At 46.4% G+C, this 22,620-nt stretch overlaps 1 protein-coding gene across 1 annotated transcript in view; it reads left to right on the top strand.

The window, feature by feature from the left end:
- The first annotated feature begins 5,991 nt into the window (after positions 1-5,991).
- opcml (opioid binding protein/cell adhesion molecule-like) overlaps positions 5,992-22,620 on the top strand; it is a 400,369-nt gene continuing 383,740 nt past the window's right edge. Inside the window, exon 1 of the mRNA XM_086179279.1 lies at positions 5,992-6,354. Coding sequence (XP_086035405.1) covers positions 6,294-6,354 — 61 coding nt within the window. The 5' untranslated portion in view covers positions 5,992-6,293. The remainder of the gene's footprint in view (positions 6,355-22,620) is intronic.

The raw sequence follows: 22,620 nt of genomic DNA, 5'->3' as shown, positions 1-22,620 counted from the left end.
GACTCTGGTGCACCATTGGCCAAATGGACAGCTAAAATCAGGGGTATTGTGGTCTGCATGAGGAGGTCATCGAGAAACAACAAACCCTCAGTGAGTATGAATACATGTTGGATGTAAGTAAACAGAGTAGTTGATTCACGCGAAAACAATGATAAACTAATCATCTCTTTTCCCATAGTTAGATTTTTCCTGATTCTTGATGAGGACCTGTTGGAACTCCCTCTACAGGATGATGGAACCATTCCTTGAGCAGCATCCCGCTATTCAAGCAACCTACCATGATCGGCCTCTGAAGGAATCCACGGAGAGAGACTCCACTCGACTGACGATGAACATTTCAGAGAGGCGGAGTTCATCCATCTGATGAAAGTCGTATACACATCTGAAAATAGGCGGTCAGATCCTGCCAATTCTTGTGACACTGGAGAAACATGACTGCCGTTAAGCAGCCCGTCTGGGGAAACTTGTCATAGCAGTACCAGAATGATGACATCAGAAGCTTTCTTGAAGAGGCCCCCACCCATATTTCCAAAACAGTCTGGAGGAGAGCACTGTTAGGGAGCGGGTCGAGGAGAAGCTGACGGCAGGAAAACCAAACGCGTATGAGCAGCCAACTGAGCAGGACTGTGGAGACGTTAATGATGAGGAAGGGAGGGAGAATGAAGAGGAAGATGGAGAGCAGAATGAGGATCAGCCGCCTCCCTCCAAGAGGGCCGCACTGTCTCCACTGGAAGAACTTTTTGCTGAAGACAACCCGAAAACTGAATTTTGTCAAGGAGAACCACCACATTTATCGACCAGATTGAAACCGAACTGAAGAGGTACCAAGAGAAGGCACCGACACGGCTGTCATTTGACCCTGCTGCCTGGCGGTGGAGCAACGGAACCACATCGCCTTCTGTGTCACAGCTGGCCTGTTCATGTGAAAGGGCCTTCTCCACACGGAGACACCATCTGTGTGGGGAGATCGCGCCCTCCTCCAGACAAAGCTGGTACGCTGATATTTGCAACAAAAACTATTGAGTTGACCATTTAAATCCTCTTAAATTTAATTTAAATTTTAATGATTTCTTTATTTTGCACTTGGTGCTGCTCGACCGAAAATTATGCACCGTCGGGATGTGCTTTATTTTTTATTTCTCCATTTAATTTTCAGGGATTTTATTATTTTTATTATAAGCAGCTATTAGAGAACGGACTTTGTTTTATATCTTCGTTTATTTTCGTTTATTTAAATGTTATTTATATTGCTGTTCTGTATGTCATATGATAGGTTATTTAGTTTGCAATGAAGTATCTTTTGTTAATTGTACATGTGGCTTCCTATTTTTCACTTTTTTTTTTGAATCGGAATAAGGAGCCGTGGTCTGGGTTGGGACTTGGCGAGAGCGGTTGCACTCCTCCTCTCTCCTCCTCTTCTTTTTCTCATTCTTTGTCTCAACTTCTATCCAACGCAGCTGTGAGCTCTCCACCTAAAACTAATTATGGAATTGATCAGCTGGTCTCTCAACGCTATTGACACCATAATTTTGACAAGGATCAGGATCGGAGGAGCCTGCCTGCCCGGATGGAACCCACCCTGCGGGCTACGTCTTCAATTCCTGGGGGAGATGGCGTGTTGCGTGCTTGACACCTCTCTCCGTGGAGGGCATTGAGGACCTCTAATTATTTGGATTCATGGTTGTGGGGCTTCTCCTCCTCAGACTTGGAGGTGCCCTCACATACCGCAAAATTGGCAAGACGACGGCTGCCACCAGATCTGGATCTCCACAGCAGACCGTCATTTACAACTCAATTAACAAGGTTGGCAGAGCGGGGCAACAACTGACTGTGTTAACTCAACGCAAAATGGAAACCATCTCGGAGGAGTTGGCCGCTCTGCGAAGAGAGAGTGATGTTGAAGACCAGAAAATATAATTTTACGATTAGAACTGGACTGAAAGAGAAGACTGATTGGATTGTGTGCTCCTCTGCCCAAACCCAAACACAGCATCCGTATCGGCTCCTGAAGGTCATCTGTCCCATTGTTTATCCTTCAGGAGAACTCCACCTGCCTTGGTGACGCAAATGGCGCGTACTATCCTCCCCTCCCCCGGTGTGCTCCTAACCTCCCCCATCCCCCCTCCCCTTCTCCTACCCTAAATTCCACGTCTGCCCTCTCCACCTCCCTTGGGGTGCCAGCGCCGACCTTGGCTGCAGCCTGCCCCGCCCATGCTTGGCGGCACGGCCCCCGCTGCGATGCCTCACTCTCACTTGCCTTCATTGGGACAACGGACTGTTAAAGTTTAGCATAGATACACAACAAATGTATATGTGCTGTCGTTAATTCTGAAGTTTACCATTATTACTTTCAATCTGTAATAATTGTGACTGTTTGTGAGAGCTGTACCTGGCAATTGAGTGTGGAATTGAATTTCGCCCTGGGCTCGATGCCTTGGTGACAATAAAGTCTACTCTACTCTACGTTAGGAACTAAAATTGATAAGCAGAACTGAAATCCGAATCGGATTCATAAAAATCCCAACGATATCCATCTCTACTGCTGATATGTAGCCACCCAGTAAGCGTACCATCATCAATAGTTCATAACACGTGTAATTTCATCAACGATAATGACGTGGTGTTGGTGGCTGTGACAGAGAAAACCCTGGTAAAACAACCATCCATAGTTGAGAAAATAATGAAGTCTACTTGACAACAAAGCAACTGGTTCTTTCTTCTAAGATGTAAAGAAGGAACTGAGAGTAACTGCTCACTCTCATTACATGCAGGTTCCTGCTATTTGTATTTGTATTGTGCACTGTTGCTTCACCTTTTGTGTTTTTGTCCTTTCTCCTTGCTTCCAGGAATAGACCACCTGGAGCAAACACTTCCACGCTTTGCCATCAATGAGGTCTTGCCAAATCTTCCAGAGATGAACAAAAATATTCTTGACTTCACGATCCACTGAGGGTAAGATGCGGGATGACTTTCAGCTGAAGAAGTCTATTTGCTGTCAACACTGAGGCCAGTTCAAGCCCCTGCTGCTTGGAACTGAGGTTCTGAAATTGACTGGGCTGATATCTGTGGGAATCCATGGGAGAAGGTCCCAGAGGAACGGCTGCAGTCCTCAGAGGGAGGACAAAGACCGAGTCCTTGATTGATGAGAAGAGCCATGGTCATGACTCTGGTCTGTGAGATGACTCATGAAAGCCCTCAAGCGAGTAGGAGGATCGCTACCAATGTCGCTAAGAAGAGGGTGGTGAAATACCCAAAATCTCCGCGAGACATAAGCGAGGGAGCGGTGACTGGGGCAGGGTTCCACTCTCTTGTCAAGCCATGGCAGAATAGGATTACAAATGTGCAGTAATCTACAACTCGGAAGGTAAGAGAACCATAATCGCACTGATGAATCTGACACAGGCGAAGTTCCTCCAGAACAAACAGTAGCAATCTAGGACTCTTATGGATGCACTGAAAGGGACTTGAAACTCCTGCGTCCTGGAAGGACCCCAGAGGCCCAGCAGCAGAAACAGAAGCCCAGGGAAGGTGTCACAGACTGACACTATCAAGGCCTTTTGTGTTGGCGGAGAGCAACAAATCCAGTCAATGTGTTGTCCAGTGCGTCATTAGATGAGGCTGTCTTCACTTTCATGGCTTCATCTACAACTAATCACGTAGCATCTACAAAACCTCAATAATCTCTGGATCCTGGCCAGAGAGTGCATGAGCTAAAACGGCTGCCAGACACACGATGGGCTTATAGGGAAGATGAATGCTGAAGAAGGTCATGTCCTCTTTGGTGAAGCTTTCCAGGACTGGGCTGAGCGCCATCCAGCAGACTCCCTGATGCTCGGGAGTTATTCTTTGATGGAAATGACCACACCCGTCTTCACCAAGACCGCTGCTGTTTTTCCTGCACTCCAGAGAAAGGACCATTGTTGAAGAGGTCACTGCACAAGAAGGCACAGCGGCTCTCTGTTAGAGATGTTTGCTGTGAAAGAGCAAAATGTTCGCACCAAAGGAGTTCTAGTCATGCGTCTGACCCTCCAGAACAACAATGTGCAGGCATGTCAAGGTGCCATAAAAGTCAACAATGTGGACACAGTTTTCACCAACCTGACCAAGCTCCTCAAAATTTATGCGACATTGTCTGAGTCTAGCGCTTCAGCAGAGTGGTACGTCTCTGAAGAGAAGCTGGTCCAGACCCAGGTCAGGACCAGATCTAATCCTGCCGTCACCAAGAGGGATGTCCCAGCTGACACGAACAAGGTCACTGATGTCCTCAAAGAGAAGAGTTTCCCTTCAGCTCCTTCAGCCTACCCCCCCCCCCCCCCCGCTCACTGGCGCTGACATCATCACCTACACATGGACTAAACGATTCAGTGGTCACCAGTTCCTTGAGTCTCATCACGGTGGTGAAGTAGTTAAGCACCTGATAAGTAAATGTTCAATCAAACCAGTTTCACTCTTCATATATAACAACTTTTTGTGTGCCCTTTTACCCTCAAAACTTGTCTGTAGACCTCCGTTAAAGATAATCATCTCTCTGTCTCTCTCTCTCTCACACAAATACAAAGAGATGTTGAGAATGAAGTTAAAAGAGAAATCTGGAGTATGAGGTCAGAAATCTATTGTCTCCTACTGCTGCTGGCTCTTTGTTCAGAGATCCCTCCATGTGACTGATTCATTCTCCTAGCATGCTCATAACTGTCTGAATAATAAGCAGCTCATGGGCAAATCTTCCTCTTATTTGCTCTCATCCCAGCCCCCCCCCCCCCCCCCGCAGTTCACAGTAAAGCCTAATATTCAAAACGACCAACATTCACCAGCAATAGACATTTAATTCATAGCAATAAGAAAAACATTTGATTGAACCACCATGGAACACATCCAGCAGCTGGCCAGGAAGTGACAGGCTGGATGAGAGGAGGAGGGTTACACTGGACGCTGGGAACAGGGATTTGTGTGCTTTTACCACCGCAACCTTCATCACATTTATAGCGACTGTCTTGGTGGCGCCGCGTGATCCGTGTTGCACACCTGGTTATTGCCAGGTATGCTGCTCGTGCTTGTCGCTGTCTTCGTGATTTGGTTTTCAGGATGTTGAAGGACTGAAGTTGCAGAAGGCTGTCACAAAGGATGGATGTCTTCTGTTCTTATGAAACCAATGAATTAATAATTCGATTTAAATGAGAGTAGTGTAGAAATCTGAGCAAATGTTGAAAACCTTTATTTCATATTTTGCTGTAACTTCTGTATCGATCCTCAACCCGAATGGAATTTTCAATTCAGTGTGATGCAAGCTGGACTTTTATTTTTTGGGACATAAAACATTTGAGAAGTTGAAATCGACAAATTCTGTGCTGACAACTTTGCAGTTTCACTTTGAAATCTTGCGACTGAAGCAGAGTCCAGCTTCGCTTGTCAAAGTGTCCTCCAACCTGGAGGGTTTTTGTTGATACAAAAACATTTTTCAAAACTACAGTGGTAAAGTTTGACTGTCTATCAACAACATGAAACAGAATTCACCCTCAGACAAAGACGTGTGGCTCATAAGTACTGGACTTCTTCATCTCTTGCTGTCCAGAGCAAATGTCTGTACATGGTGAGATGCCGTCAGAGTGTGAGGACGATGCTCAGCTGCTCACCGGTCACCAGTAACTTTGAGAGACTTTCCTGGACCTCTGTGGGACCCGGTGATGTCGCATCCTCAAAATATTAGTTAGAGAACTAGTTTTCCTTCAGTCTCCAGCGAATTGAACTGTCTGAGCATCACCCTCCCAAAACCCCCCTCACCCCTGTACTCAGTTGCAGTCCTTCATCGTCAGTTCAATCCTCATCTATTTCCATCAGAAGGCTGAGAAAGGAGAAGACGGTTGAACATTTAAAACAACCAAAAACAGAGCAAGGACTGTTTGTGCGTGACAGGCAGACTTCTTAGCCAATGGCAGCGGAGCAGAAGCTGCCCTCCCCCTCCTCCCCCACCAGTCTTGCAGGGTACCGGTCCCTCTGTGTGCTGTAGTACGTGGAGGAAAGCGAGGGAGATCGAACACTGCAAGAGGAGCCAGTCTATGAGTGTTTGTGTGTGTGTGTGTGTGTGCGCGCGCATGTGCCACCTACTACAATTGCACCAGATTCTTCAAGCACAAGTGGGGATGAAAAGACATCTAAACTGATAACTAGGATAAAGGCAGAGAGAGCAAGAGGAGAAAGAGCAAAGTGGGCAGCTCTCTGAAGCCCTGTTGTGGAAGATACAAAAAGAGCATCTGTAAAACAAGCCAGCAAAGCAGGAACAGCCCTGTTTGGGAAGCATGTATAATTCAGTGTGTTTCATCCTCCTGCCATGGCTGTTTGCCGTGCTCGCGTTCCCAGGTAAGACTTCTTCATTTCTTCTGTTTCTGATCTTTCTACGTCTGTGTTTACATCCCTCTGTCCTCTCTGTAGCTCTTCAGTTTGTGTTAACAGAGTGGTGCATGGCTGAAACCTCACATTACTTCTCACCCTCTCTCTCTCTCTACAAACCATGTGAGGAAGATTGATGGGTAGCCAACGATTAGAGCTTTTCTCATTTATTTTGTGGACAAGCTGTAATATTTCTCCTGTAAAGAATGAGGGGGAAAAAGTTCTCTCAATCTAACTCCCAGGACAGCATGTCAGTGTTTGACGTTTAGCGCCAAAGTCAATGGTTCCCTGCAGGAGTTTGAGTCAATTACAACTCAAAGATTTCCTCTGCCTTTACTGTTCTGGTAAAGCTCTGACTCATCAATAAAATCACCGTTCGCAAGGCAGTTATGCAAAAATCTATATTTACTAGCTAACGTGAGAAAGACATATTGAATCCCAATACTACATACTCAAGGTAGTATTATTGAGGGAGCATGTCCGCGATGAGGAAGTGTGTGTGGAGCAGATGAGTTGATCGATGCGGCGAGGGGCCATGTGCTTCAGGACTGGAGTGAAAAAAAGGCTGTTTTAGATTTGCATTGTGTCTTGAAATGATGTGGAATGCAAGTGTTGCCCTGAAAGGTTATGTTTCTGAATTGGATCCTGATGGGCTCAACTGGACTCGGTCAAGCACAGCGAAAAACCGCCTGCCAGTGATGTCACTGGAGAGTCTGCTGTCCTGGCAGGACTTTGAATGAGCCTGATGTCTGAAAATGTGTGCCCCGAGCACCTGAAGTCAGAGGAAATGTTTTCCCACCTCAGAGGGATTATGTGAGGGGGATTATTGAGGCAGTCTGACAGGGAAATAATGTGATGCAACGGTGTCTGCATTTCCCCACTCTGGTTCTACCGACTCAGGCTCTAAATTCAGCAAATAAGTCTAGTGAGTGTGCTGGGAATGTTTTAGTGAAAATGGCAGGCTGGTCGTTTGTGCCTGCTCAAGTGTTTGTTCTACTGGTAGTAAATCAATGGAAATGGGTCTGCAGATATATCAGCGTTGTAGGGGATCATTTATTTCGAAGCATTAACACTGCCCACATGCTTTCTCACCCTGGAGTTCGTGCTGCTCTCACACAACAGCTGTTGAACATTTACATGTTTGCTCGTTGCATCCGTGGCAGTTGTTTTGTCATATGAGAGCAAGCCCATTCTTACCATGTTTGAGATTTGAACCGTGAAGTTTTCTGGAGGGGGCGGCCCGGTGGAGCAGTGGTCCTCACCGTGGCCCCCCAGCAAGCAGGTTGTGGGTGGAGCCCCGGCTGCAGCACGGGGTCTTTCTGGGTGAGTCTCCATGTTCTCCCTGTTCCTGCTGGGTTCTCTCTGGTACTCCAGCTTCCTCCACAGTCCAAAGACATCAAGAGGGACCAGGTTAATCCAGACTCTAAATTGACCGTAGGCGTGGCTGGGAGAGCCAATGGTTGTCTGTCTCTATGTGTTGGCCCTGCCATGGACTGGTGACCCGTCCAGGGGGAAGGCTGCTGGGATAGGCTCCACCCCCACCACCCTCGACAGGAGAAGAGGGGGAAGATGGAGGGAGGGATGATGGATGGAGGGATGGAGGTAATTTTTCTGGAGGATGCTTGGATGGCTGTCATCCTAATCCCTAATTTGCCTGTTGTATTATTGAACATAATCATGACCAGTTCATATAATATTATAGGGAACTCACAGAAAGTAGTGGGCGTGACCACTTCCTGTGGCGGCATCCCTTAGGATCAGTTGTTTGTGATGGTCACTTCAATTTCCCGGTTCAACAGTGTCATGTCCTGGTTACTGTTGTTAAACACATCACCTCACCAGCAACTTGGTTCAGGGGCCAAGAAGAGCAGATGTTCTTCTTCATCTGGTTCCAACATTTGTCTTCCCATACCTTTCCCGTTAACATCAGTGAGGAGATCATTGCCCCTCCCCTTCTGCTGCTCTGCGGGAGTGTTGACCACCACTTGCTTCCTCCTTCACACATGGAGTTGTTGGCCCTATTGTGACCTTCTACGCTCTCCGTCCAGCTCCCCACTCTCAGACACGGAGGGTTTGTAGACGCTCAACCAGCAGCCCTCCCATGCTGGTGGATCTCAGATCAGCAGAACAGACCCGCACCACCTGGGGTTCATTCACCAGGTTATCTCAAAGAAACGTATTAATGGGATGTCATTCCAGGTATGGCCTGTCCCTGCGTTTGTATGGTCTGTCCCTCATCAGCCAGACATTTTGGTTTCTAAAGCTAAACAGACATCAACTGCCGCTTCATAAAATATAATTTTCAACACAGGATATCATTTCAAGAGGCTGCAGCTCTGCACTCCAGGAAGCTCCCATGAAAGGATTCATTTAGCAAAGTGACATTTTGAGCCAACAAGCTGTGTGTTACTCTTGATCGCTCAACACAACCACCTCCGCATCTCTTAATAGTTAATACTCCCAGAAATGATTCGAGCTGAGCAGATGTCATTTAATAAAATAATAATATAATTACAGTGGGTGGCGCCGTCTCATACCAGTCACTATAGATTCTGGGTAAGGAAACTGTGGACTGTCACAAAAAACAGTTTTACGAGAATAGTTGGATGTCATACTGTTGGTTTAACCCTGAGGGGCTGAGGTCCGATGTGTGTGTGTGTGTGTGTGTGTGTGTGTGTGTGTGTGTGTGTGTCCAGACCAGTTCATGTTCTAGGAACGCTGACTTCATGTCTGTTTGGGTGTTTAATTATCTCTATTCAGAAGTATCAGAGAGTTTAGCGACAGAGGAACAGCCAGCAGGCCAGATAGAGGACTGTCCTGATGGATGTCAGCTGTACGGGTCTGTGGAGGTCTACGGTTGCAGTCTACGCCAGCTCACATAGGTAATTAAGCAGGTATGAAGCAGTAGAACATGAACTACAAGAAAGAGGACGATTGAAAGAGTCAATATCATGTGTAATGTGTCATTTTTGGCAGTGACAACAGAGACAGTTGCCAAGAAGCATTGAGCTTAACAAGTGTGTGGTTGAAGGGTTGAGGACATGACATATGAAGGTTTTTTTTCAAACTCACACACACATACATGCACACACACACACACACATGCACACACACACACATACATGCACACACACATGCACACACACACACACATACATGCACACACACATGCACACACACACACACACACACACACACACACACACACACACACAGTTTTCCCACAATCAGCTGCTCCACCTCCATGTTAACCAGAGCAGCCCATAAGAGACCCTGATCCTCAGCAGAAGCACAGCCAACATGTGTGAGCTCAGCTTCCTGCTGAAGAGCAGCTAGATGTCTAAACGCAGTTCGTCTCTGACCCCCGTGAGCTACGTGAGCCAGACATCTCTGCTCCAACGCTCCACAGAGCTCCATGAGAGACTCACAAAATCATTGTTTCTACATCCGTTGATCACTATTCATAGTCAGGTTCAAGAAGTGACCATCAAGCCATCACATTCCCAGTAGAGTCCTTCATGTTCACAATCAAAGGTTCCCAAGGAACCCAGTTGAGCTGAGAGCCAGGAGTGGACTATCCACACCACAGTTTTGCAGGGATGAAGTACTTCTGTAGGATGTTAGCATCACTGTGGGTTCCCTCCACCAAAACCCAGCAGGATTCTTCCATTGGAATTTTGATCATTGCTGAAAATGACTCCTTGCAGCAGGACACATTCCTGCGCCGCTCTGCTTTGTCGCACCTCAACCAGACCTGAACTTGAACAGTCCAGGTTGAGCCACTACGTGGTCTTCATAGTCTCGAGCGGATCCTGGTCTACCCCCACTCAGCTGCGAAGTCATCAGTCCACAAAAGCCTAGTTCTTATAACTAGTTTCTCATAGACAGAGACGTCTGATGTTCCATGTCACCAGCCAGTTCACTCACTGCTCGCTCCAGCTGACAGTTGCACTAGAGGATCCATACACACCCAAACTTGAATCTGACCGGAGGAAAATAGCTGGCCAGTTCTGTCCAGAGGGAACAGCACTCACCCACCAGCACGTCTGGAGCCCTCGAATTCCTACGCTCCAATGTCACGGTGCCAAGAGTTCATCCGTGGCCTTGTTCCAATTATACTGCTCTCCATACTGTGTTGGCAGCATAGAACAGCAGCACAGTGACACAGCTGACTGAACTCCAAAGTCAATTAAACTTAAAATCAATTCAACAATGTTGTTTGTTCACTTTTATTGAAATGATGTCTTTATAATAATGAAGAGAAAGGGCAAACAAATGGTGCGATTATATCCATGCACGCTGTGACAGGGTGTCCTGCAGGGACTCTCAACCACACCATGACATCAAAAAGGAGAAGTGCTTCTTAGCCTCACCACTCTCTTGGAAGAGGAGGTTTGGGCCGATCCAGTCATGGATACACCCTGTTTCTGTGTGGAGGAACCAATGCCAGTTTGGCCCCTTCAGCATCCCCATCCCTGCTGAACTCTGGAGAAACAGTCAGATCTGGGTCTAAGTTACTGATGAGTCGCTGGCTTTCTTTGTGTTTTCTCTTGGACACATTTCAGTGACTCCGCAAGAACGTAATCCAAGTTTAGCTGAGAGACATCGAGATAGAGGGAAGGGGACTGGAGCGGACTGGTAGCAGATGAAGCAGGGGACCAGCCATCCTATGGGTTTTGGGAGGATGAAGGGTGCACAAGAGTAGCACAGCCAGGCAGAAACAGAGATAGGTGTCTGAAGACATCGACCATATGATCGCCTGATAATTAAAGTATGTCGCTGGGCTATTAGAAGTGATCAGCTGGAGACATCGGAAACTTGGCCACGCCCCTGAGTGTTTGACCACCAGGAGCTGACTGAGTGTCCTTGTTGAACTTTTGCGTACGGACATGAACAAAAATCTGATTTCGATTATTTTTTCGCTGGGATAGGCTCCAGCCTCCTCCTGCGACTCTAACAGGATAAGAAAATGGATGGATGGATGGATGATTATTTTTTTAATTTTGTGTCTAAAGCCTCTGTCATACAATGATAATTTTTTTATTCCTTTTTTGGTGAACCTCCAACCTTAAGGTTGTACCTGTTGCTCAGTGACAGCCTCACGTTTTGCTTCATTGTGTGGATTGAACCGATGACAGAGTGACCTTGGGGTGTCGTTGAAGGTAAGAAAGCCAGCCCATTCTGGTTTGGTGCTTCTGTAGACGAATGTGCATGAGTGTGAGTGAGTTGGTTCAACTTAATGCGCCAGCTGGTCACACTCGTTCATGGTTGTGCCAAACTGGAAGTGTTGAAGTTACTTTGTTTTGCCCTCAAATCCAAGTGTTTGCTGATTCCCGAGCATTGACCTGGATGAAGATACATGGGTTATACAGGACAATGCAATTAAGAGTTTGTAAAGGAACGTTTTTGAACAAAGTCACTGTTGTTAGCAGTTGGTGGCCTTTTGTATCAAGCTAACTCTACGTGGCTGGCTCTTCTGCATCCTGGAGTCTCAAAGAAGTGCTGGAGGAGGGAACACTTGTCTTTGTCACATGTATTCAAAAGGCAAAATACACTATGTAGGTGAAAACTGATTCTGCTGTTAGGCCATACAACCTGCACATATGCCAAATCAAACTGGGAGGAGTGGGTGACAAACTGGGAAGCAGGGCTGACAGGCAGATTTGTTTTGACTTATTCAACATTCTGATTTGCAGGTTTCCAGCAGTGCTCATGTGACACTTGTCAACTCCGCGACTCCGACGAGTCTGCTGACAGTCTGTATATTTGTATCAGAGGATCCTCTTGGTCCCGTGTCCTCTGGATCATTTCTGTCCCTCCTTGGTCAATATTTTATTGTCTGGTGTTCGTCTGGGCTCATGCTGCCTGCCACCACCACACATTCAGCCATCACGGGAGCTCTTCAGCGGGGGGGAGACGGGCTCGCACTGAAAGACGAACCATGTTCATCACTGCAGGCTGCGCTTGCGTCCGTGGCAGACGAGCAGTCTGGCAGTATTTCACTGGGACTTGAAAGCGTGGTCATGCACAGTCACTGTAATTAACATTTAACAGTTTTAGTAATTTTGGGGGGAATTTCACTGTGATCGTCATTAAAAGTGACTCCAATATTATAAATAGAACTTGACCCATGACCTCTCATAATGATAGAGCAGATTTAACTGAGCCTTCAAGTGTCCCATGAACACCAACTGGTCTGGACTGGTTTCTTTGCTTCATGCATTTGTTACTGGTTGAGTTGAGTGAGTGTGATAGAAACATAGACGAGGTGTTCGTTCACGAAGCTGCGTCTGAGGTACAACCCCTGCTGACCAGGAGGAATCATGAGCAGCCTGGAACTCCTAAAGTGTGCTTTTGTTGGTGAGCGGTGTCATTTACACTCAAGAGGAGCTCCTGGATCTCCAACCATTTCAGTCTCTCTGTCCAAACTAAACATTTGCTGGCGCTGCAGTTACAGAGATGCATTCCCCCAAATGAACTATTATCAGAGAGCTTGTAGGATTTGGTTTAACACCCGCAGAGGAGAATGTAAACCTTTGACCACTCTTCAAATTTTATTGGAGCCCCTTCTGTACCCTTGTACACTTGCCAGTTAGTTGTTATAGTGCGCGTGAGTGAGTGTGTGTGTGTGTGTGTGTGTGTTGATAATATTTTATGGTTTTGAATAGAAGGAGACCATACGTATAACTCTGCTCCAGGGAGCTGCCTGCCAACACTGCCGTTGAGCAGCTGCTTCCTACCTGCACTGTTAGAGGACACTTTGACAGCAGCCGTGGACAGAGAGGGCCGGTTCTGCCGGGTTCTTTGACATTTGTAAGCGGCATTGTGTTCTTATACCTCGAATTAATTTGACTGTCACTTTGACTGTAGCCTACTTCAAGCTTGTAACAACATTATCTTCATTTTGTCTCCACGAGGAACTGAGAATAATGGTCTGGTACACTGGGCTCAGACGGGTGGAGGAAGTGGTACAACTCTCATTTGCATCTGCAAATTAAGCTGTCCTAGAATAAATGTGAAAGGACGAAAAAAGGAGCCAAGTTTAGAAATTCAGATGAAGATGATATTCTGACGTATACCAGAGGGAATTTGCTCTCCGTTGCCGAGAACTCAACCAATCAAACAGGCTCATTCTGAACGCGATATGAATGTGAGGCTCACGTAGGAGTGCACAGCTCCACCAAGGTCCAAGAGTCACATGACACACAGGTCTACATCTTGTCTGTACGTCTCCTTTATGTTTTCACGAATAGGAACAAATCACAAGTGTGTAGAGATGCTCACCTGGGAGGGTTCAGCTGAAGTTAGGGGTTGCCATGGTGATGCTAACTGCTTAGTCTGCATTGAGCCATGAGCTGTAGCGAAAACCACCCAGTTGATATCAAACTACTAGGTGGTACTACATCATCACTCACGGTGATGTTGTACTACTAACGTACCATTTGGTCTACAAATACGCCGTGCCTGCCGCTGCCGCTGCCGCCACCGCTGCCGCCACATCCAGACACCCGTGGGCACAACAAGGCCATCCTTGAATAATTTACCAGAATCAAGTGTTCATGGATGCAGCCCCCTTCTCCTTGGATTCATTTTATTTGCATTTACATATATGTTGCCCCCCCCCCCCCCCACCACCACATGCAGTATGTGTACTGAGTGTAGGAGAAGTACTCTCCCCCACCACGACTGGGAGACTCCACAGCTACTTCATAATTCACTGCCTGCACTTTCTACACACATTTTTTGTGTATGTGTGTTTTTCCCTTTGTGTATTTATTTTGCATTTAACATTTGTTTCATTAACACAAAAATGTGTTGACACAAAGGCGCATCTGCTCTGATACTTTGCGACAGTGCCGAGTGTTTGTGGCGTCGTCGTGTGAGAAACGCAACGTGTTGACATGGCCTCTGGCGTGTGTGATCAGCATCGGCGTGTGTCTGCCGTCCAGCTGACAGTCTCCACTGACCCGTCAGCCACTGTCTGCCTTGGATTCTCCTGTTTTCCATGAAAGTGCCGGATGGGCAGCTTGTGACTTCCTCTGATTGGTCAGAGTGACTGAACACAAACGACCTGGAAGAAGCGCGACGTTTCTTGGATGTCAGATGAGCTGCCTTTATCAACTCATTTCTATTGAATTGAGCATCATCAGAGGCATAATTATTTTTTGGTTCTAATCAGCTTTAATATTGTGAAACCAAAATGGCTCACAATCCAGGCCATCTTGTGACTGTGACAAATGAATGTAATTATGCAGAACTAATAACGGTTGTGAGAAATACAGTCTGTAATTAAACATGGCCTCATATGCACAAGTCATGCACTCACACTGCGATGTTTGTGCTCTCTGACACAATCTGGTGCTGCTTGACTTTCCAATCAATAAGAAAACAGTTCAGATAATCCAGTAACTGCTCATTTCTCAGCCATGGAACAGTCGTCACGTCTTCTTGTGATTCATCCACAGGAGATGAGCTTTGGTCACTGGCACAGAGGTGCAGAGTGTCTGCTGTGGAGGTCCTGCATCCAGTCACTCTGCTGGGAGGCCACGGCTGCCTTCCATCACTCCCTCCCTTCCATCCCTCCCACAGAGACAGAGATGACCTTGGACAGAGAATCAGGAGAGACTCGTGCAGCTTGAGGAGATGACGGGACAGAGATAAACCAGGACATAAACCAGGAGATGAACCAAGAGGTTAAAGTTACATCAAAGTTACATTCGCTTATGCTGTCGTTGGCATGTCAGTAATCTAGACTATAATTCCTGATGTTACAGCTGCAGTGAGACTGAGTCCAGCCCTGTGAGAAGAGAACGGTCACAGTTTCAGGTCTTGGGCTTCCTTTGTAATGCTGGTCCATGGGGAAACTCTTTCGGGGCCACAGAGCATCATGTGACAGTGGGGGGTGGGGTGAAGATCAGAGAAGCCATTTTCATTGGTTTAAAAACGAGTACACGCCCCTGAGTGCAGGATTAGACTGGATTTAGGTGTAAAAATACTCTGATAGGGTTTTTTTCTTCCAGGATATAAATGTGTCCTTCATCCACGAGACTCCTTCATGACGTTAAGTGACTCAGTTTGGCTCTTTTTTCTCTCACCTTGAGTCTTGATCTTTTGTTTTGTTGTCATGAGTGTTTCTCATTAAAGGAACTCTTGTATAACTCTTTTATGATGATTTTTAATTTCCTCCCATATCGTTGCGTCCTTTACTTTCTCCCTTTATTGTTCTGCTTCCCTCTTGTTTTTCTAGGATGACCTGTGTCAGTTAATCACCGTCATCATCGTCGTCCTCGTCCTCAGCTCTGAACCTGAATGTCGTCCACCCTCTGCTCCACTCGAGTCATCCTGTCCTCTCGCCCGTCTCACGAGTTCCATTTGTCTCTGTTGCTGTTGTCTCTTGGTCTGATCAGCTGCTCTGTTCTTCTTTGCTCTTCTTCCTTCTCTGTCTGTGTAGTTTTACTCTACTTGGTCTGCCTCTGAGTAGCTTTCCTCAGTTCGCTTGATCCTAGCAGTCGTTGTACCTGTTTGTGCCGCCAGCCGGCCTCCTCGCTTCCTTCTGTGTCCACACCAGATTGTGTGACATGGAAGCAACTCCTGCACAGGTTACTAATATTGGCTATAAATCCACCTACGCAGTGTTTTATGAGTCAGTCTCTGAGTGTGTGACTGGTGGAAGAATTTCAGTGGTGGAACTGCGCTGTGGAGGCGGGGCACTCCTCTGTATGCTGCCGTTTGCTTTCTACACAAGCAACACGTGTTGCACATGTGTTCATGTTTTAGGAATTAAGAGTTTGTGCTGAAGACTGATAACAGTGATGTTGAACTGGTTGGCATGCATTCGTGTGTGTGTGTGTGTGTTTAATCCCTGCCTGGCTGTGGCTAATACGTGAGTGTGTTTCAACTCTCTTCTTGGATTAATAACAGGAGCCGATTACAGCGGCGTTCTAGTTAAGCAGCCCTCACGCTGATGCTTCCCTCCAGGCTGCGCATTCATCAAATTGATGGTGGCACAAGATAAAGTTCTGGCTAAAACTTGCCCAACTTTTCTGACCTGTGTGTGATTTGTTGTAACCTCCTCAGCTCCAGCTGATGGAGCCATTTATCATAATGACACACCTACAGCCACTAGACAGCGTCACTGCTCGGTTCTGCTCATTGATCCCGCACTCTCAACATGATGGATTGCAATTTTCAGTGAGTCAAATTGGTTGTGAAATTGAAGCCTGACTATATTAGCTGCTGATGATCAGTGTGTGCATCGCTTTATTTATGCCAGCGCATGTATTTAGACTAAATTGTGATTGTAAATCATGTTAACCAAAGCGCCCTTCATCACACAAAAGAAGCCATTAGACTGGTTTGCAAACAGGTGTCAGTTCTCCACTGTTCTGCTGTTGCTGTTTGGAGCAAAATGTATAATTCATCCCTTTTTATGGCTTCATATTACTCATATCTGACACAGCTTACGTCTGTAATGGAGATTGAAAGAGTGACAATTTATCACATTGTTACCACTCCTGTGGGTCACATCACTCACTGCTGAGTGGTTTTAGCTGTCAAGCCTAATAAAAAGCGAAGCTGCTGGCTGTATTTCTTATGTCAGTGTTTTTCTTGAGCTACGCTGAAGTTTACCTGCAGCCTCCAGGCTTCGCCAGCTCAGTAAGGAGAATGACAAAGACGATCCGCGACCACACATGTAGCTGGTGATCGCAGTCATCCAGGTCACCTTCACCCCTCACCCTTGAACTAACTCCTCAGCGGGGCTTTGTCTCTGTAATTCTCAGGTTAATCGTGATAGTTTTATATTCCAACTACAAATTTATCAAACATTTTCATTGCCGTTTTCTTCAAAGCTCCTGCTGTCGGCGCATGTGCCTCTGGAACTGTCCGGTCAATGATGTCACAGTCAGTCAAATGTGTCAATCTGACAAAAAATAAAAACATTCTTTCTTGTCCAATGGGATTTAGTTCAGATGACCAGCCTGCAGGATTGATGCTTTTATTCTTTAGTCTGACGTGAAATGTGTATTCAGCTCCGACCGATTCTGCTGGTGGATAATTAACATTCAGAACACGATTGTCAGCCCGCGGTCCAGAGGTCGAACGAGAGATAATTCACTCTGATTCTGGACATTGGGATTCTGTCTCTCAAGCTTCACAATGGAACAATCATTGACAGTGAGTCAGTGCCCCACACAGCAGTGCCATTGTAACAACAGTGAACACAGGCTGGCGTTCATTCCACCGATCCATCTGTGAGATCATCAATGAACAATTCCCAGCAAGAATCCACTGATCAGTGCTGGTAAAATGAGCGGGTCCCAGTCCTAGATGTCGCCGAACGGACGGATGGCACAAGTGAGAACAAGTATTCATGTGTCATCAGGCTGCAGGGCTGCAATATGAAAAGGGACAGCTGAACCAGAACCCACTTGGCTGTAAAGGTATTGGTACCCTGCTGTATGGCAGCGTTGCTGCTGCATACAAATGGGCTCCGTTCCAGCGATGGCCATTTTCACTGAGAACAAACCTTGATTGACTAATTCATCTGTTATTAACTGAACCAGAACGGTGGAATCTTTGCACCAGGGTTCATTTTCCTGCTGCAGTGAGCTGGGATTTTTCTGAATGGTGATAGTATTTTAGTTTTACAGCTGTATTTCTTATTCAACGTGTATCAATAATGCATTTCCCTGCAGGGGGACGTGGTGAAGTTATTCTGATGTTAATGTGAGTCAAGTGCTGCATTTACATGGGCTGTGTCTCTTCAGTCTGAATGAAATCACTCCCATTGGTGATCCCAACCTTTTCATCAATAAATAACCAAGTCATCTGGTAGTCGTGGTTGTTTACATGCCCAAAGTAGTAATCAAAAAATGCCTCAGACAAGCACAGCCCCGCTGCGAAGCGTCTGATCTGCTGAAAAAACAAGTCAGATGCATTTTCAGGATGATCCAACAGCGCTGGGAACGTTTTGAAGAGCAGCCATGTTTGTGACGCATCTGAAGCACAACTTCATCAAAGTAAGTCTCAAACTGCTCAAAAAGCTGCGCAAAAAGCTGGCGACATGCAGATGTGACGTGTGCAGGCAGATGTGCAGCACAGCGCAACGTCTTACTGCAGCACACAGAGACTGAGCGCTTGTTCCCTCAAATCTGTTCTCTCTGCCACAGAGCTGAGCAGAGGAGGGACTTCACGTCTCCGGAGGACAGAGGGACCTTCCTACAGACACTCAGCAGTTGTGTTTGAGTGACGCTCCCACATCGCCAACCACACCAAATATTTAACAATTACATAAAATGGAAATCTGAACACGACCTGTCCAGGGTGAACCCCGCCTCTCGCCCATTGACGCTGGGATCGGCTCCAGCCCCCCCGCGACCCTTAATGTGTAGGAATAAGCGGAAGATGACGATGGATGGATGGATGGAAATCTGAACACAAACACATTTTGACGCATAACTGAGAGCCATTTAAATAATTCCTCTCAGGAATATTAGATTTCTTCATCGTAAATGTATATCCTTGAATGTGCTGGCTGTTGGGCAAATAACTGTGTGCAAACCAACACTCATCTAAGATGAAGTGCACAATCACTGAATAACATCAAGTCAGTCGGAGACTTCTTCTTCTTAAAAGCGCACAAAAGTCAGCCCCCCCCCCCCCCCAAATCACGGTTCTGCACACATAAAGCAATGCAAAATCAGCCAAACTCCATCGAATATGTGAGGACTGGCATATTTTCTATCTTTCAGCGGTGTGGTTGCAAAGGTGTGCTGTTTCTCTATGAGAAGTGTGAAATTGTTTGATTTGTCATAGATGATTCTCTCAAGGTGGCGTTGCTACATTCTCAATCAGAGTCAGGGCAGAAAATGGGTGTTAAAAATACTTGGACTGGAAACTTGATGAAAAACCTCAGAAGAAAATGATGACCAGCTTAGGCGCAGCAGGGAGGCGCAAACCCAATGGCATCCTTTCACTGATTTATACAAAAATGTGAATGTGGGGAAAATAGAAAGGAATGAAAAACCAGTCAGAATAGCTGGGAGGGGGACGGACATGCGGCCCTGCGAGACTCTGGGACTGAAACCCAGTTTTCCTCCCGATGGAAGATTCCATTCAGAGCAATGAAGTAACATTCACTGCTCCACTGTGCAGAACCAAAGTTATGGCACACATGCACAGGGTCCTACAAGGGTGTTTGACACATCCTGTATGAATCATGTTGATCTTAAAGTGGGGCAGTGCAGGTGCAGCTTCCGAGCCTGTGTGCTGCTCCTCAGGCACGTCAAAGGGTTTGTTCAGCCGCCAGGAAGAGCCGTGGACGGTGACACATGAATTAAAAGAGCAGCAGCTCTGAGATGCCTTGGATGACAAAATAAGTGTGTTCACCTGCTAGCTTAGCATTAGCTCACCACCAGGCTAATACACGCCGGCGCCTCATGTGCGTGTTCACGCGACAACAAAACGACGTTCACACGTTATGTTTCTATTTTCTATTCAAGATAAAATGTTCGCGCAAAAAACAAATCCAGTGGCTCGGTGGAAACAGATTAAGGTGAACGTTTGCAGGGGTTTTCAAATTTGTTCTTTTGAGGCCACTTTTGATTTCATCTGGTGAGACTTTGAGCTCTAAATACTTAACTTGATCTGGTTTCTTGACACTGAAAGGTTAAGTTACTTCATTGAAGCTGTTCAACTTCTTTATGTCAACTCCACTCTGTTGAAAAATGTCCATGCAAAAATGTTACCTTGATTCTTTTTAGTGCTAATAACTCATTTCACCTACGCCAGAGCAAATGAAAGACATCGCAGTTCAGTTGTCATCATCAAAAGTGTCGTCCAAATGTTTCTTATCACAATCATTCATCGTCTTCCTCTTAAATCAGACATCCTGAGGAGAAACGTAGATTTGATCTATAAATGACACACATTTTCACGTCTCAATATAACCTGTAAGATGAAACAACCAATCACAAGTCACAATATACTAAATCAGTTGTTACCTTTTTTGATAAATGAATGTAATTCTCATCACGCAATCAGACAGAAACATGATGATTATTATTATTGTTGTTATTATTATTATTATTATTATTATTATGGGGGACAGAGGGGGCAGCCTCTCACAGGTGGGAATGTGTGAGGACGACGAAGGTGAATGACATCTGGAGCTCCATCGGCCCAACGTTCCATTTGTAGCTCCAAACAAATGCTGAGTCACTCCCTGTCAGTGTTCTATTATTGTCTCCCCTGAAACACGCTGAGTCATCCAAGACACAGTCAGCCTTAATATTTCCATGGCGAATCTTCTCCAATTTCTCCAAAAGTGTTGGAGACGCCTCCCTAAGAAGTGCCTCAAAAAAGCCCAGTGTTCTGGTGCCTCCACCACTGGAAGCCTCCGCCGCCGCTGCAGGAATTCACCTTTATTACCTGCCAGGAGTTTCTGAATGGAGTCGAGATGAGGTCACAGCATCGCGTCACTGTTCACAAGAGCTGGAGGGAAGTCTGCAACAATTGTGCAAGAGCTGCAGAGGGATGTGTGGTTGGCGGGTCAGTGACTGTTTGTAATGTTGCAACACTCCATTTTAGCTACAGCTTAGATTCCTTCGCCGTTTGTTGCTGCTACGTTCAGTTCTGCAGCAGTTCTGTGGCAGCTGCCATCAGGGTCACCGTGTCAGAAATGAATGGCGACCCTCTGGTGATGAGGCTGCTGCTATGACCCATGTCAGCGAGCCAATCAATAGACGTGCAGCAGGGAATTCAAGGACTCCACAGTCTGTGTTGTCATGTGACTCTCAGGCTAAGATAAAGCCTCTCGTTTGTTAACTTTGTAGGCTTTTGATTGACAGGATGGATCGAGTGTCTCAAGTCTGCCTCCAGGCCTCAAGCCTAAGTTTTCATCCTTCATTATTTTGCCTCTGACTTCCATCCTCAGTGGGAGGAGTCAAAGCAGCTCTCATCATGCGGGGCCCTGACCTCCATAGGAGGCCTCCCTGTGGCTTAGACCCGCGTAGCCAGACCACTCTGTTGTGCAGGACTTCCACAGGACCGACGTCATGGGCGGAGCTAAGCCTGGGATACGGTGGCGGTGCCCTTGTGTCCTGCTGCACCGGTTCTTCTTGTAGATGAAAGAGTCCTGACTGACTGTGAGCTCTGGTTCCACCACACACTCAAGAACCTTCTCCTGACACGTTCCTGTACTTCCAGCTATGGTCTCACCACAAACAGCAGAACCTCAAACAAACCTGGGTGTAAAAACATGTCGCTCAAAGGGGAAGTGCAAAGTCACCCGTCTGAACACATTTGGAGGAAAACTGTGAGAAAGAAAAAGAATTTCAAGATCAGGATGAACTTTTTAGTCCTGTAAGGGAACTCTGGCACTCCGAAATAAAAAAGTGAAGTGAACAACTGGAAGAAGCAGAGTTTTTCTTCTGATGCCTCACACTGACGTCTGGATCCACCGCCTCTCTTTCTTCGAAGTCCCAGTTTTGAGTTTGGCAGCTTCTAAAACGGCGCGTGGATTCTTGAGTCTGCCGACGGTTCCTCCCTCCTCTCTGAACCCCGCGGCACCTTTTCAGACAGCCACCTCTAACGTTTTGAAGGGTCTTTTTAGTTTTCAGTGCCAGTCTCAATAATTTTGCTTTTATTTTACTTACTTTTACTTTTTAATGGTTGTAATTTATATCATGTTTCACCGGTCAGATTATCGGTTTTCATTGTTATTTCTTTCCGACATTTAATCTCCATGTGATCATATTTACCTGGGACTAATGTGTTGCTTCATTTGTTAAGCACATCTTGCAGCCTCTGGAGTAGTAAATTGTATTTTCAACTGGGATGAAATGCGGCGTATGAACGCGCACCGAGGCGGTACCCAGCACGTCCAGCAGGGGCAGCAGCAGCGGCGCTACTGAGAGCAGAAGAACACACCGGCTTCAGCAGGAACACAGCAGAGGGTCGCAGTTGAGAAGCACAGCAGCCAACAGCAGGGAGGTTGCTGTTTGGAGACGAAGAAGAAATCTGACAGAAACATGAAGTTCTCCATCACTGCGCGACTGTCCTCTGCTGATGTCACAGATCTGACTTCTGCCTGAGTGGGCGAGTTAAGCTGAGTCCACTGAATAATAGAGCGGAGGTCTGCTCTCCCCAGCTCAACACTGCCTGTATCCACGCCATCCCTTCACAGCGTCCCTACCTCTCGTCTGCTGACCGTCTCCATGCTGTGTCAGGGTCTTG

Source organism: Aulostomus chinensis, chromosome 15 (genome assembly GCF_037954235.1).
Source record: "Aulostomus chinensis isolate RoL2024-O1b breed Wild chromosome 15, RoL_Achi_v1.0, whole genome shotgun sequence".
Taxonomy (NCBI): domain Eukaryota; kingdom Metazoa; phylum Chordata; class Actinopteri; order Syngnathiformes; family Aulostomidae; genus Aulostomus; species Aulostomus chinensis.
The sequence above is the reverse complement of the archived record's forward strand: the minus strand, read 5'-3'. Positions and strand labels throughout refer to the sequence as shown.